The 17,272-nt window shown below is 41.7% G+C and overlaps 1 protein-coding gene across 1 annotated transcript in view; it reads left to right on the top strand.

Moving 5' to 3' along the window:
• The window catches only part of LOC124787764 (Werner syndrome ATP-dependent helicase-like), a 247,402-nt gene that overhangs the window by 147,012 nt on the left and 83,118 nt on the right, over positions 1–17,272 (top strand). The window contains exon 11 of the mRNA XM_047254645.1: positions 15,780–15,909. Within this exon, the coding sequence (XP_047110601.1) occupies positions 15,780–15,909 (130 nt within the window). The remainder of the gene's footprint in view (positions 1–15,779; positions 15,910–17,272) is intronic.

Here is a 17,272-nt window from a genome sequence, read left to right as displayed (position 1 = left end):
AATAATAGCTTTCGGCCAGTAAGACCTTTGTCACAATTAGGCGGTGAACACATCCATACACACTGAGACTAAAGCAACTCGTTTGTGTGTATTTGTTGTTTAATTCTGACGAAGGCCTTACTGTCCAAAAGCTATTATTTGTGACAGTCTTTTTGTTGTGCCTATCTGTGAATAAGCATCTCCGCTATATGGTGAGTAGCAACTTTCCTTTTCACAATATTGTTACATTCCATCCTGGATTTTCCATTGTTGGCAGGTTAAACAGAGTTTGAAAGAATTTTTGATAGGCAACTCCTACTCTATAGATGACTATCTTAACAGGGACTGTTAGACCAGCTTAAGTAAAAATGTCAATTCAGTTGTGACAGCCGTCAGGATTAAGTATTTTGTGTATGATAAATTTATTAAAAGTGTATAACTGTGTTTCATTCCGACAGTGTATTATTTCTGTAAATATTTGCAGATCCAGTTTATTGTAATATATTGACATAGCTTGTCAATGTCCTGCAAATGATCAGAGTAGTGAGTATGCTATTCGAATGTTGTATGTTATACTTTCTGACTTGTTCCACACCCATGACAATCATCTCATTTTTGGGTCTATGGAACAAAAACTGAATCTAATGTAATCTAGGCAGACACTCTGACCCCTTCGCCATTCAAACACAGTGGTCATCGCGACTACATGGGCTACTACTACTACTACTACTACTACTGCACGCCTCCCATCAGACCCAAATCCTCAACTTATCCACATACTACTGACCTAGCACATAGTGCCCTTTTCACTGTTGCTGACAGGAATGGTCCTAAGAGATGCGGAAAAAGTAAAAAAAAAATTTCATATGTTTTCATTTACATTGTTCATTAATAAGTTTACCACACGCATAAAACAATTTTGAGGCTTTTTCAATTAATCATAGTAAAAAAAAAAAAAAAAAATTGGTGAGTAATACTTTCACAGATTGCAGTACTGCACTGCAGCTGTAACATTCGGATATTACACAGTTTCAATTTATGTAATGTAATTAACAATAAGTACAGCAGTTATTCCGGTAAGAAATTCATCAATGGGGTAGTAATTACCTACCATTAAATTCCTTATGTTCCTCTTAAATTGTACTTTATTAGTATTTAAACTTTTTCTGGCTGCTGAGAAGCTATTTGAAATGTGTAACAACAAAAATAATCAACTTCCGACAATATAATGTAATTGGACAGATAAATAAAACATCTACTCACCAACTGGCAGCAGGAGAATCCTCATATGAAAAAAAGGTTTTATCTATGCAAGCTTTCGGAGCCAGTGGCTCCTTCTACCAACAGAAGGGTTGAAGGGGAAGGAAGAGGGGTGAAGGGAAAGGAACTGGAGAGGTTTAGAAAAAGTGACAGAGTTCAGAAAAATCGCCCAGTACCCCGGATCAGGGAAGACTTACTGGATAGAATGAGAAGGAAAGATTGACTATTGGGGACTGCGCCGGATGAGATTTGAAAACCCGAGAGCTTAAAGGTGGAAGACAGGGTAATATACAAGACAAAGATTACTGCTAAAACATTGTGCACAGGTTAATAACAGTGAAAAGCTAAGTTTATATTGTATGTAATAGAGGTGGGAGGAGGGACAGTGAAAATAGACAGGTAAGAAAATGATAGATACAGAAAACTAAAATGGAGTGAAGAAAGCAGTAGTTACTATGAAGAAATGCTGAGACAGAAGGAATTAACATAAATTGAGGAAGGTGGGTGACAAGAACCAAGAACATGTTGTAGTGCTAGTGCCCATCTGCAGAGTTCTGAGAAGCTGGTGTCTGTGGGTAAAATCCAGATAGTGTGTGTGGTGAAACAGGCACCAAGGTCATGACTGTCATGTTGTAGAGTATGCTCTGCAGCAGGATATTGTGTGTTGCCAGTAAACATCCTCTTCCTATGCCCATTCGCCCTAACTGATAACTTGATGTAAATAGTTATCAGTTGATGTAAAATGCCAAACAGTGTTTAGATAACAGCTGGTATATGATGTGCCATTTCACAGGTGGCTCCCCCTTTGGTAGTATATATTTTGGTTCTTACAGGTCGGTGCAGAAGGAACATAGGGTCTGGGTGTGACAAGGATATTGCAGAGATTGAAAAGCTATTCTAGGTGTAGTGGGCAAAATTTCAGACAGAATGTATCTCATTTCAGGGCATGCTTTTAAGAAGTCATGTCCTAGTTGTAGCTGATTAATATACTCAAGACCAGAACAATACTGAGTGAGAAGTGGTGTTCTCCGAAGTTGTTTCTTGGGGGGATCAGCAGTACAATGATTCAGTGCAGTTGCCCAAGAAATCTGCTCTTGAATTAGGCTGGTGGGGTAATTATGTCTAGCGAAGGCTGAGGTGAGAATGGTGGTGTATTGCTGTAAAGAGTCTGCATCCAAATTAACACATTTGCGTCAATTGTCAAGGCTGTTTGGGAGGGAATGTTTGATGTGGAAAGGATGACAGGTGTCAAATGTAAGTACTGTTGCTTGTTAGTAGGTTTAATGTGGGCAGAAGAGTGTAGCTGGCCTTTGGTGAGTCCACATGGCAAAGATGTCATTAATGTGTCTAAACCAAACCAGGCGCTGAAGGGTTATGGATCCCAGGAAAGCCCCCCCCCCCCCCCCCCCCCCCCTCCAAGTGACCTGTGTAAAGGTTGGCATATATGACTTTCTCTTCCTGTTTTCCCAGTTTTTAAAATTTTGCCTCTTTTCACAACTTTCCCTATCGATATTCTTCTTTTCCAAGCGTTTTTTTCATGTCATATAAATCACTTCTCTGGCGAGACATTTTTGTCCACTCATTTCACTTTTTCAACCATTGTCTGTTCTCTGAATTTTTTCCTTGCTTTTCTTCCATTTTTCTATCTTTTTCCACCTCTGCTTCCCTTTTTTGCCACTCCCACTATTTCTAACATTCCAAACTGTCTCTCTTGCCATGATGAATCCCCTCACATGTTGCATCCATTCTTTTTGAAAACATGCTTTTGCACTATCAAAATTAGGGTCCCAGATTCTGTTTCTTAAAACCTGCTTGGAGTTAATCCCACAGGCCTAACATTGAAAGTCCCTGTTTCTGGATGTAATCCTACTCTACACCAGACACTTTTACAGTTTCAAATACAGTAATCTCTTGCACTTACCTGGCTAATGTGTAACATATATGCGTCATCTGCTAATTTCTGTTCCACTCCTCACCTACAGACCGAGGTTGGCTAACCTCCTTAACATCCCACAGCCTTCACCAGTGTGTCCCAGACCTGTAACAACTCATAATCACAAGAACCAATCACAAAAGTACAGCTGTGGGGTGGCAGGTTGATTGTCATATTAATAATCATTAGTCATAGTAGGAAATTGGAATTGTTGTAACTATTGTTCACCGTCTTTTACGAGATCCTGGCAACTATTTCTGTGGTCAGCCAGAAAGTGATAGAGAACATACTGACTATAGTACCCAATCTGCAAGTCCACATTCTTGTCCACACCGCTGAAAGAAACTTTTCTATTCTCTATTTGCTCAGTAGGATCAAGAGTATGATTATAAATGAAGGTTTTGAGTTCTAATTGATGCATATATTTGGTAAAGTTTCACATGCACCGCATTTTAATATTCCTTATGCTCATACTGACAGTAAATCTCTCTATCCTAAACAGCACTATGAGCAGTTCAGAGGTGACCTCTACGGTAAGTTCGTACTAAATTGTCTTTCACCCTGACTACTGATAACCAAATAAATGCTTGCCACGAAAGTGGAAAATAATGGTCATCACTTGCCACGTGGATTTGTTAACATTACGGGCGAGACACTAACAATTACTTTTGCAAAATGTAAGCGATCCAGGATGGTGTACAGTCCTCGTGAATTCACTATTTATTATTACTGAAAATAAGTGTTTTGTAACAGCCTGCCTCTGACGTCATCCGAGGCAGCACGTGCTCCAGCATTTGGCTGACGTGGATCTGATGGTGATTGGGTGTGAAGTGAAGCTTAGTCTTGCCTCTTGAGCTGTATTTATATATGTGGCACAGTGGACAGCCAAGGGAACACCTGCCGTCGTCTGCCCTATGCCCAAGGTAGCAGTCTCTAAACAACTGCTTTCTCAGACACACAATATTTTATGACAATGTCATGAATCAGTTTAGTCATTGTAATTTTTGTATACATCTAGATAAGTTGGTTAAAATCACAGAAAAAGTTTTAGCTCATTTCCATTAAAACTTTGCCTTCTAGAATTTTTATAACGGAACTGACAGTAGAACATGACCTCTGAACTACGACTTTAAGAGACATGGTATTGGTTTTTATTAACATCAAGGTCCTAAAACGTGTTATAGCTGTATTATTTAATAGGTTTCATCACATGCTGTAACCAAAACTCTCTATCATTAATATAACAGATACTTAATCTTACTACAAATAAGGAAGTTTTTGTTCCAAATTTAGTTTTCAGTAAATTACTCAAAAACTATTAGAGGTAGCTTAATGGAGTCATGTAGTTATTATTTTTATGTTGAACTGAAGCATCATACAAATTTTCAGATTTATAAGTCTAATATTTAGCACCTTCAATTTTTCTTAAAAACATTGATTCTGACCAAAATATTGGTTTAATCACATTGGGACTTGTACCAGTTAATTTTGGCATACATCCACACATTATGACCCATTTCTGGCTTCCTAGCTATATTACTTAGCGCCACTTATTTTTTTCTTAAAACGATGTACTTGGGTAAAATATTGACCTAATCAATCTGATACTTAACAGTTTAAATGTTATTACACTAAAGCATATGTTGACAAAGTTTGACAAAGCAACCTCAACTTTTAATTTCATTCTTAATTATGGTGTAACACTGGTGTGCTGCGCACAGACGCATTATGGTGACTTGGTGCTACTAGCAGTGAACTGGGGAAGTCCTGGCACACTCACTCGACTCTGTATCTCTCAAACGATACAGCACATGTTTCACCACACAGTGTTCTCAATCTCTTGTTTATAGCACTCTCCCCTCCTGAATTGTCTGTGTTATCCAAGGGTCTCACTTTCAGCTCTAAATCTGCATTCAATCATGCTGCTGTGGTGAAGGACCTACTTTCCTTCACACATAATGTCAACTGTAAATATCACTTTGCAACCCAATCCCAAAACCTTTCCAACAGCAAACCTGACATTGGACCCTGCCTTGAACAGTTCCAACCACAATCCCAACTTGATCCACCACCACTATCACAAAATCATTCCTGACAAGCCTTCCAAGAATTCCTCACATTCAGCATTGCTTCACAGCCCTTCCTCAGATCGCTACAACATGACCCTATCCTGTTCTCTGCAGAACTCCAGGCTCTTGGTTCCCTAAAAGCTGATGACTCCACCATTATCCTTCTAGCGGGCAAGGGATCTACCAGTGTGGTACTTATTTGTGGGAGTATGTAAGCGAAGATCTACGTCAGCTGTATGACACCTCTACATGCAGCATCAGCCATCAAGATCCCATCTCTGTGATTCAAAATGAACTACCGTAAAACCTTAGGCCTCTCACAAGGGGTGACACTTCTATCCATGAAACTTCTTATCCCACCCAAATCATGCACCTCCACCTTTCACCTTCTTCCTAAGATCCACATGCAATAATCCTGGCCTTCCTATAATTCCTGGCTTCAAAGCATCCACTAAACATTCATCCACCTTAGTTGTTCACCATCTGCAAACCCATAGTACAAAGACTTCCCTCCTGTATTAAAGACCTCAACAATTTCTTAGATTATCAGAAATCCATGCCTATGCTACTCCCACTACACACCTTGCTTGTCACCATTGATGCCACTTCCCTCTATACCATCACCACCCACATACATGGTTTGTTTGCTACTGACCATTTCCTCAGTCAGTGCCCACTTGATTCCAAACCTATGACATTTTTCTTGCTCATCTTGATCAACTTTATATTTACCAACAACTACTTCACCTTTGAGGGGTGTGACCGTGGGAACTAGGATGGCTCCCTCCTATGCCAACCTTTTCATGGGTCACTTGGAGGGGGCTTCCCTGGGATCCATAACCCTTCAGCCCCTGGTTTGGTTTAGATACATTAATGACATCTTCACCATGTAGACACATGGTGAGGCTGATCCGTTAAAATTCCTGGAATCTCTAAATATCTTCTCCCAATTAAATTTCACATGGTCCTATTCTGAATCCCATGCCACTTTCCTTGATGTTGATCTCATCCTCACTGAAGGCCAGCTACACAATTCTGTCCACATTAAACCTACTAACAAACAACAGTACTTACATTTTGACAGCTGTCATCCTTTCCATGTCAAACATTCCCTCCCATACAGCATTGGCAATTGAGGCAAACGTATTTGTTTGGATGCAGACTCTTTACAGCAATACACCACCATTCTCATCTCAGCCTTTATTGGACATAATTACCCCAACAGCCTAGTTCAAAAAGCAGATTTTCCAGGCCATCACATTGAATCCTATTACAGCTGATCCCTCCAAAAAACAACTTTGGAGCACACCACTTATCACTCATTATTATCCTGGTCTTGACTGTATTAATCAGCTACTTCAATAAGGCCATGAATTCCTAAAATCGTGCCCTGAAATGAGATCCATTCTGTCCGAGATTTTGCTCACAATACCCAGAATAGCTTTTTGTCACCTTCCCAGTCTCCACACTGTCGTCAGACCCTATGCTCCTACTGTGCCCGTCTTCCTACGATATAGCTCCTACCCCTGTGACTGTCCCCACTACAAGACTTGCCCTATGTGCCCTCCTACCTCCACCTATATCAGACCTGTAAGTGGCAAAACGTATACTACCAAAGGGAGAGCCACCTGTGAAACGGCACATATCATATACCAACTGTTATGTAAACACTGTTGAGCCTTTTGCATTGACAGAACTACCGCCAAGTTATCAGTTAGGATGAATGGACATAGGCAGAGGTTGTATACTGGCAATGCACAATATCCTGTTTCAGAGCATACTCTTCAACATGACAGTCATGACCCCAGTGCCTGTTTCACCACACACACTATCTGGATTTTACCCACAGACACCAGCGTCTCAGAACTCTACAGAATGGGCACTAGCACTACAACATGTCTTTGGTTCTTGTCACCTATCTGTCCTCAATTTATGCTAATACCTTCTGTGTCAGCATTTCTTCACAGTAATTACTGCTTTCTCCACTCCATTTTAGTTTTCTGTATCTATCATTTTCTTACCTGTCTATTTTCACTGTCCCTCCTCCCATCTCTATTACATACAATGCACTTAGTTTTTCACTGTTATTAACCTGTGCACAGTGTTTTAGCAGTAATCTCTGTCTTGCATATTACCCTGTCTCCCACCTTAAAGCTCTTGGGTTTTCAAATCTCATCCGGTGCAGTCCCCAACAGTCAGTCTTTCCTTCTCATTCTGTCCAGTAAGTCTCCCCTGACCTGGGGTACCGGGTGACTTTTCTGAACTCTATCACTTTTTCTAAACCTCTCCATTTCCTTTCCTTTCACCCCTCTTCCTTTCCCTTCAACCCATCTGGTGGAAGACAGAGCCACTGCCTCCGAAAACTTGCATAAGTAAAACCTTTTTTTTATGTGCTTTTTCTCCTGCTGCGAATTGGTGAGTAAATTTTTTATTTATCTATTCAATTAGATTACGTTTGAAATGTGTGTATTTCAATAATGTACACCTTTCTTCACTGAAGTGAGTGACTTCAAGAAGATTGTTATTATGCCCGAGTATTGATTCTGTGAACTGAGCTGTTAGTTTGAAATGTATTTATATCACTTATGACAAACTTCATGAGTGAATAAGTGTAGTAAGGAATGCTCCTGCATTGTGCTGGCTGGACACACAATACCTCTCTCATTGTCCTCCAGACTCCTAAGCCCTACCTCATTCTTCATACATCTTACCAAACTCAGTATATCTCCATGCACTACTACTTCTCCTTTCACGGAAAGGTATGAAAACAAATCTGTGGCACAGTCATGAGCACCTGCTTGGCACCCTCCTATGTCAACCTCTTTATAGGCCATCTAGATGTAAGCTTCTTAGCCCCACCCCCTCCCCAAAATCCTTGCGTGATTCAGGTTCATTGATATCTTCATCGTCTGGACTGAATGCCAAGACACCCATCCTCGTTCCTTCAGATATCAACACCACCTCTCCCATCCATTTACCTGGTCTCCTCAACCCAACATGCCACCTTCCTAGATATTGACCTCCACCTCTAAGATGGCACCATCCACTTCTCTATCCATATTAAAGCCACCAACCACCAATAGTACTTAGATTTTGATAGCTGTTGCCCCTTCCAAACCAAAAAATTGCTCCCATACATCTGGTCACCTGTGGATGGTGTACCTACAGTGACAGGAATTTCCTTGCCCAGTTTACTGAAGCTGTCATGGCAGCTTCACAGACAGGCCTTACCTCTCAAACCTAGTCTGCAAACAGATTTTCCATGACATTTCTTCACAGCTCCTAATCCTCCCACCACCCCAAAGAATCAGCTACAAATGAGTGTCCCTTTCGTCACCCAGTGTCACCCCTGACTGGATCAACTGAATCATATCCTACAACAGAGCTTTGGCTATCTGTCATCATGCCCAAAAATTAGACACATCCTACCCAAAATCCTTTCCACCTCTGCTAAAGTGGTATTCTGTTGCACAACCAACGTACACAACATTCTGGTACACTCACAAGCCACTCCCAGTCTCTAGCCATACAGGCTAAATCTCTGTGGAAGACCCAGGTGCAAGATCTATCCAATCCACCCTCCCAGCACTTCCTATTCTATTCTTTTCGTAGGCTCACTGTGTCTCATCAGAGGCAGAGCACTTGTGAAAGCGACCATGTCATATACCAACTCTGCTGCAATTACTGCACAGCTTTTTATGTAGTCATGACAACCAGTCAGCTGTCCACCACAATGAATGGCCACATGTGTGTGTGTGTGTGTGTGTGTGTGTGTGTGTGTGTGTGTGTGTGTGTGTGTGTGTGTGTGTGTGTGAGCGCGCGCGCACTGTACATACTCTAGCTCACAAAGAATTTGTGTTTGTGCCTGTTGAAGACTCCATACTTCTACTATTAGATGAGTGGTCTCCTGTACTCATCCCCTTAGGGGCTCAGCATTGATTTGCTGAGTACGGGCTTGGCAACCCCGGCGTTCGTAGAGCTGGGGACTGGTAAGTGTAGCCGGCCACGGTGGTCTCGCGGTTCTAGGCGCGCAGTCCGGAACCGCGCGACTGCTACGGTCGCAGGTTCGAATCCTGCCTCGGGCATGGATGTGTGTGATGTCCTTAGGTTAGTTAGGTTTAAGTAGTTCTAAGTTCTAGGGGACTGATGACCACAGCTGTTAAGTCCCATAGTGCTCAGAGCCATTTGAACCATTTGAACTGGTAAGTGCCTCCAGCCGTTTGTCCACCGTAATCTCTGGTCATGCTTCAGCGACCAATGTGCGGCACAGCGGTGGAATGTTGTGTGTTTTGGAGAACGGGGGTCTTGGCTTCATATATATAAAACTTCAACCTCAAGGAGTGCTACATTCTGAAGAGGAGAATGGCTGTTGAAGTAGAACAGTCTGTAACGGGCAACCTGTGGGGCACCTACCACTTGTATAAAGGTTGCTCAGGCATGCAGGGCTCAGCCTGGTTCGACAGTTATTTCCCTAGTGTCTCTTGGAATCCCTGTGGAACGGTCTCATCAAACTATTACTCCTGACAGGACGGGTGTACTGTCAGGTAGTACCTACACCCACTCATCAGAGAGAGCTCGGTTGGTCAGTCCTCCTGAAAAGAAGTCTCGGAATCGTAGTAACAGGGCATTAGTGTGCCATAACATTATAATTGTAATCAAGTGAACAGTGGGAACCTTTGAGAAGGTCTCCCCTTTCTATATTCACAAGGCATTGGAAGGGTCTCTAAAAGTGTCAAATGACTTCATAATGTAACACTTCTAGTCGAAACTGCTGTTATTCAACCCAAATATCTTAGCTCATGGGATGTAAGGCCTTAGGTGACTACCCAGTCGAGTCTGAGTTGTGTAACACCCTGAAATATAGGTGGTTACCTGCTGTGATATAATGGAGGTGGACCCTGTGGAGCTACTTGAAGAATGGAAAAAATATGGGTGTCATGGAAGTGCAAAACTATATGAGGAGAGTCAATGGCAAATTGGAAAAATCGGCAAAATTTATTCTAATGTTTAGTACTCCAGAATTACCTGAACGTATCCTTGCAGGCTATATCCGTCTTAAGGTTCGCCTGTTTTTTCTTAACCCAGTGTGATGCTACAAATGTCATAGATTTGGCAATGCTACTATAGGATGTCATGGGAGGGCTGTGTGTGGCAGTTGTGGAGGCTCAGCTCACAAATCAGGCAATTCTTGTATACTTCCTCCGAAATGTTTCAACTGCTCTGTGGCTCATCCAGTGTGGAGCAGGAAGTGTGAGATTTACAACCAGGAAAGGAAAATTCTGGAGTTGAAAATCAAGAGACGCATACCCTATGGTGAAGCTACAAAAGCTTTCAAAGCTATGTAACCTCCAGTTTCCGGTCCTTCTTTTCCATCAGCCCTTAAGCCACCAATCACCAAGTGTGATGCCTGCATGCAAACTCAGACCACAGATTAGAGTACAAGCACATGCGCTTGTCGCTGTACCAGCTAAGGAAACACCCCACTTGAAACTGAAGTCATTTGGAAGCTGTCAGCAATGGGCTTACCACCTAAGCCACATACCAGTACCCACCATCACAAGCCAACTAAGCTGTTCCTGTAACCAAGGCAACAACCTCCTCCCATCAGTAAAGAGAAATGTCCTTCGAAAAGTAGTTTCAAGTCCAAGAAAGCAGTAGTTAAACTTTCAGATCGCCAAGCTCTCTGCCTCTCTGATGGGGCCTATGCTTTGCAGGATACAGACTTCTCATCGAAGGAACCAGAGTGCCGGGAACCGGCTAACATTCTCCCAGACCTCCCCAGTAAATCACCACCTCTGAGGGAGAAAGAAAAAAACAACCATCGCTAAACAGTGGCTTCCGCAGGGACTTCTGTAACCCAGTGAAATTTAAATGCACGTCACTCACATTTGGAAGAATTACAGCTCCTGGTCCAGGAGAAACTGTTCTACATGTGCTTACAAGAAACACATCTTAAAGTTACTGGCACACCTGCATTACAGGATTACCACCCATATAGAAAGGACGATACTACTGGAGACAGGGCTAAAGGTGGAATAGCTGCTTTCATTCATGACAGATGCCACTCCTCTTACTGCCCTCTTACCGAGGCCGTGCAAGCAATTGCTTTGAGAGTTCTCTCACCCTTTAATATCACAGTGTCTTCTTTGTATGTACTGCCTAATGATGGTTTGGATGTAGACGCACTGGCAGAACTCTTCTGGGCACTCTCACGCCCATTCCTCCTTGTGGGAGACTTCAATGCACACAATGTGCTATTGGGCTTGGCTACCACTTGCTCCAGGGGTCAGATGATCAAGTGACTCATCCATTCTGAGAATATCTGTCTTCTGAACGCAGGTCATATGACACACTTTTTCATGGCTACAGGGTCTCTTTCAGCCATTGGCATTTGTTTTTGTCCCCGAGTTATTGCAGACTCAGTCTACTGGGAAGTGACTCCAGATGTACATTCTAGTGACCACTTCCCAGTGTGGGTCTGTCTGCTGATTAGGACGGTGGCTGACAGGAGACCACAAAGATGGATGATACATGGGGCAAATTGATTGCAGTATAGTTGACAGGCTATTTTTGAACAAAAGGATTGTGCACAGGAGATGGTGGCCCATATCACTTGTGAGATCCAATGGTCCGCTGCAGAGTTCATCCACCGGTCCAGTAATCACCTCAGACAATGGCCTTTACCTTGGTGGAATGATGACTGTCGATTGGCAATCAAGGCCAGATGAATAGCTCTGCAGAACTTCAAACACTATCCAACTACAGGAAACCTTCATGCCTTCAGATCTGCAAAAGCACATGCGAGGCAAGTGATAAAAGAATGGAAGAGGGCTTCCTGGAGGGAATTCATGACTTCCATTAATCATTCCACTTCCGCTGCGCAAGTTTGGGAATCAATAAGACAGATTTCAGGCAAGGGCAGTACACATCCCCTTAGGGCCTTTTTAAGTAATGGGGTGTTGGTGGACATGCAAGGTTTTAACTGAATGCTCCTTTAGTGTTACTATGTCATCCAGACAAGCTCCTGCTTTTCAGGGTTCTGTAGGGCTCCAGACATGAGGAAGCTCAATTTCTTCTCCATGTGGGAACTGGAATCAGCTTTGTCTGAAGCCAGATACACTGCTCCAGGACCTGATGAGATCCATTATGCCATGCTTCATCACCTGTGCCCAGAATCCACAGCTCCTCTCTTGTTTGTCAGATCTGGTTTGATGGACAGTACACCATGACTTGGAAGGAGGCAATATTAATTCCATTCTGGAAATCAGACAAGGACTGTAGCGCCACTAACTGTTACAAGAGTGTAGCCCTTACCAGTTGTATGAGTAAGACTCTGGAATGCATGGTCAACTGCTGCCTCGTCTGGCTGCTCGAATCCGAGGTCACCTGAGCCATTCCCAGTGCAGTTTCAGATACTACCTTTCCACCCTTGACAACTTAATTCTACTGGAGACGGTGACATAGGAGTCCTTCTTACGCTGGAACCATTTGGTTTGTGTATTTTTTGACCTCGAAAAAGCATATGACACAACTTGGAGGTACAACATCCTTCGTCAACTTCATGAATGGGGACTATGTGGATGACTGCCACTTCTTATCCAATCCTTTCATGAGGATCGGTGTTTTCGATATCACATTGGCAATGCCTTGTCTGCCTGTTATGTTCAAGAGGAAAGGGTCCCCCAAGGCAGTGTCCTCGGTGTCACATTGTTTCCCATCGCTATCAGTGGCATTTCCTCCGCAGTCAGGAGCCCTGTCAAATGCTCTTTGTTTGTGGATAACTTTGCCATCTTCTACTCTCCCTCTGATCTTATAACAATGATGAGGCAGCTACACCTGCCCGTTAGGAGGCTGGAAACCTGAGCCAGGACAATTGGTTTTCGGTTCTTGTCTGAGTAGACTACAATGTCAATTTTAACCGTGCTCGCTGAATTTTTAACCAACCAGTGTTCACAATGGGAGACAATGTTTTACATTTTTGAGAAACTCTGTGCTTTTTGGGTTTATTATTTGACTTGAAATTAACTTGGCTCCCACAGCTGAAAGACCTACGAACAAAGGGCTTCCAGTTATTGAATATTTTGAAATGCCATAGCAGAAAAACATGGGGAGCTGACAGGTTCTGCCTCCTGCAGTTTTATAGGGCGTTTGCTTGATCACGTTTAGATTATGGCATTGTGGTCTATGGATCAGCCCATCCTTCCTACCTCAAAATGTTAGATGCTGTCCACCATGAGGGCATTCAAATATCGACTGGATCCTTTCAGACCAGCCCAGTTCAGAATCTGTGTGCAGAGGTTGGTGAACCACCACTCTGGATTCGGCAACGTATCCTTTTGGCTCGACAGGCGCTGAAAATCTCAGTGTCACCTCAGTCATTGACATTTATTTTAGTGGTCCAACCCACCTTTGAATGGCTGTTCAGGAATTGGCCCCAGGCAACCAACCCTTTTGGGATACATGCTACAGATTGTGAAAAGGATTTGGATCTATCAGACATAAAAATACACAGCCAGGGATGGAACACATTACCGCCTTGGTGTCTTCAGAGGCCCAAAGTGATTTTTAAGCTTGACACAATACAAGAAAACTTGTACTCCAGATTATGTTTTTACAACTTTGTTTTCATCCATTTTAAGTATGTACCACAGTTTTATTGTTGTTTATGCAGATGGATCCCTGCAAGAGAATGTCCTCCATTGTTCAGATGTTTTCACTGGTAGGGTTTTTAAAGTGTGTCTTCCGGAACACTTTACAAATTACGTTACGGAGTTATATGGCATCCTGATTATACTGGGGAGGGTTCACAGACATCACCATTCAAGGTTTCTTCTCTGTTCAGACTCACTTAGTGCACTGCAAGTATTTCACCAAATGTACCCAGTAGTAGACCAGCTGACTCAGCTCATCCATGACTCCTTACACCATGGCAAGAAGGTGATCTGCCGGGTACCTGGCCACATCTGTATTGAGGGCAATGACAAAGCCGCGAAGGAAGCATGTCAGGATGGTGCTTTTCATCAATGTCCCATCCCGTTGCACGACATCATCTCATTTTCTGACAGATGCATCATGAGTCATGGGTGACTGAATAGTTGCAGGTGACAGAAAACAAACTGCGGTCATTCAAATCAACCACAAAGGCATGGCAGACTTCATGTCAGCTTTACTGCTGGAAAGAGGTTCTGCATACCAGTCCGTGCATTGGGCATAGCCCATTAACACATGGCTTCCTCCTCAGAGGTTTGGGGGTGGGGGTGGGGGGTGGGTGGGGGGCAGAAGATCCACCACTATGTAAAGTTTATGGTATGCCACTTCCAGTGCAGCATATTGTGGTAACATGTGTCCTGTATGTTGAAATTAGGGCAGCCCTCAATCTCAATGGAGTTCTGCCCACCATCCTAACATATACTGATCCCAATATTACAAGGGTGGTGAAATTTTGTGAACTGTCAGAGCACATCCCTAAATTTTTGGGGAAGGGAGGCAGATTTTAATACATTATAAACTGCTCCACATGTGGGGACACCCATGAGATTAGCATACTGACTTTTTCTCAGGGCACTGATGTCCGTGATGTTGAGTGCCCCTCACATCAAATTATTATCATCATCTTTTACTCCTAAATTATTTAAATTGAGAGAGAAACATACTGAGAAACAATAATTGGGGGGACTCAGTTCTTTGAGTAGGTTCCTACAAGAATTGTTGAATGTTCACTACAAATAATTCATGTTACACAGTTGTGAACCCAGAAAACCTTAGGATGCTTGATGGATTCCCCAGTTATGTGATACTGTTTGGTGTTAAGAAATGAAAGTAAACAAAGTATGTCAGTGTTTTTATTTCTACATGATAACTTCATATTGCTAGCTAAGAATTGTGGATATTTCAGCAGTTCCACTGCATGCTCCTCCCAAGTGAAGTTATTATCAAGTGCTAGTCCAAAGAATTCAACATTGTCAACTTCTGTCTGCAAGTCCTCTTGCTTATATTGGGTGGAACCCTCTTGCAGGTTCTGAACTGCACACAGAGGTTTCTCAAGGTTAAATGGCAGTAAATTGGCTAAAAACACGACCAATGCTGTAGTATTGATGTGTACATCTTTGCAGTGCTCTAAATGTAGGTTGAATGGTAAATTTAAAGCCCATGGCATGTTGTTTTAGTAAAAAACATCAGAAGTTGCAGAAAAAGATAACATCTTTTGACAAAAGTGTACATTTTCAGATCATTTTAATGGGTGTTGAGCAGACCAAACAGGCAAACCATGGAAGAAACCCATAACTCAGCAATGGTATCTAACACGTAAAATAAAAAAATGAGTCTTTTGAGAAACTTTTTTTGAAAATGAAATGTAAAAATTTTCGATCTGTTTGTACACACTCACTGAAAGAGAAAAATATTTTGTTTACAGTAGATAAATTTTGTACACTCTCCAAAATGATTTGTAAATATCACTGTTGCCAACTAGATCAAAAACTGTCCCTCAATTTTACCATAGTTTTTAAGTAATGAATAAAAGTTTCTGTTTTCACAAGGCCGAACACTCATCCAGGAAGGATATCTTGTTGAGGATGGAAGTTCCTTCATGCGTCATGGAATGAAACATGTTGGGTTTCCAATGACAACTGTTAGGCTTTCAAAACTTGGGGAGTCTTTCCTCAGAAAGTAAGTACATGTTCTTAAATATTCTTTGATATATTTTATTGAACAAATATTTTTCAGTGTTATTATTTTACAAGTCATTGTTTTTAAGTTTTCCCTCAGTTATACCACATAATAGACATTAAGACCTTTCAAATCCCACATCAGCAACTTGAACCATAGTAGTGTAATTGGAAGTGTATATTTTTAACTGGAATGTTTAAATTTTGTAGAGTAAAGCCAGTGCAAATAGAGTTTAATTTTATCATTGCATTTCAGAAGATTTTTGATGTAAATTCATCAGTGGTCACCAAACTTATGAAGCTTCTGGGCTACCATACCACTTTCAAATCCTACTTGGAGCTATCAAACTCCTTATCTTAAATATGAGTCAGTCCATTTTAAGTTGTGAAGTAACAACAGAACTTCTGGATCATTTTGACTTCATTCAGCAATTCCTTGGTGCATCATAGTTTTTGATTGAAATTCAACATTTTCAGAACCGACTTTGATGCTACGCATTTCATGCCCCCCCCCCCCCCCCCCCCCCACTAAAAAAAAAGGCTTGGCATGAGCCAAAGGATATGCTGACATCAGCACCAATCCCAGAACCATTTTCTTTACTTCTTCCACATTGTCATCAGTAACTGATGTGCTAGGACACCCAGAGCAGTCATCATCTTCAGCGTCTTCATGATCCTCTTTGAAACATTTATAACACTTGTAAACGCTTGTCGTACTCATAGTAGATTCACCAAAAGCCACTGTCAACTTTTCATATGCAGTGGTGCACTTTATCCCATTTTTCAACCAAAATTTAATGCAAATTCTTTGATACATCTTTTTTTAGAGTAAAAATTCACTGAGTACTTAAAAACGTGTATAACCTTAGCAGCTGTCAACAATAGACTAAATATTCAGAACACCTGAAAATGCAAACATGCATCAGTAACATGTGTACCAACAAGGTAGGATAAAAAAGAAAAAAAAAGATATATAAAGCCTGTTGAATAATTCTAGTTACTTTTTGATCACACATTGTACTTGCAGAAAACTGTACAGATGTAATAGTAAACATTATCTCAGTTTTATTTTTGCAGCTATCATGTAATGAATCTGCAGTTTTGATTAATTCACTGTCATCATATGGTTTCTTCTTCTGTGAAATAATTTCTTGGAATTCAGAATGATGCGTCAGTTGCTGACTTATTCTTTTCTAATGGTTTTAAAGAACCTCATTGTGTGTACAATCAACTGTGAGGGTGATAATGTAGTCAACATTGACAGTTGTGCAAAAGTAACAAGCAATTCTTGTGACTGAAATTGGAACTCAGTGAAGCAGTCCACTAGCCAGCCTGAGTGTTATTGCGATCTACCGAAAATTTTC

The sequence above is a fragment of the Schistocerca piceifrons genome, chromosome 3 (genome assembly GCF_021461385.2).
Source record: "Schistocerca piceifrons isolate TAMUIC-IGC-003096 chromosome 3, iqSchPice1.1, whole genome shotgun sequence".
NCBI lineage: Eukaryota > Metazoa > Arthropoda > Insecta > Orthoptera > Acrididae > Schistocerca > Schistocerca piceifrons.
Note: the sequence above shows the minus strand (reverse complement) of the source record. Positions and strands in the feature narration are given on the sequence as shown.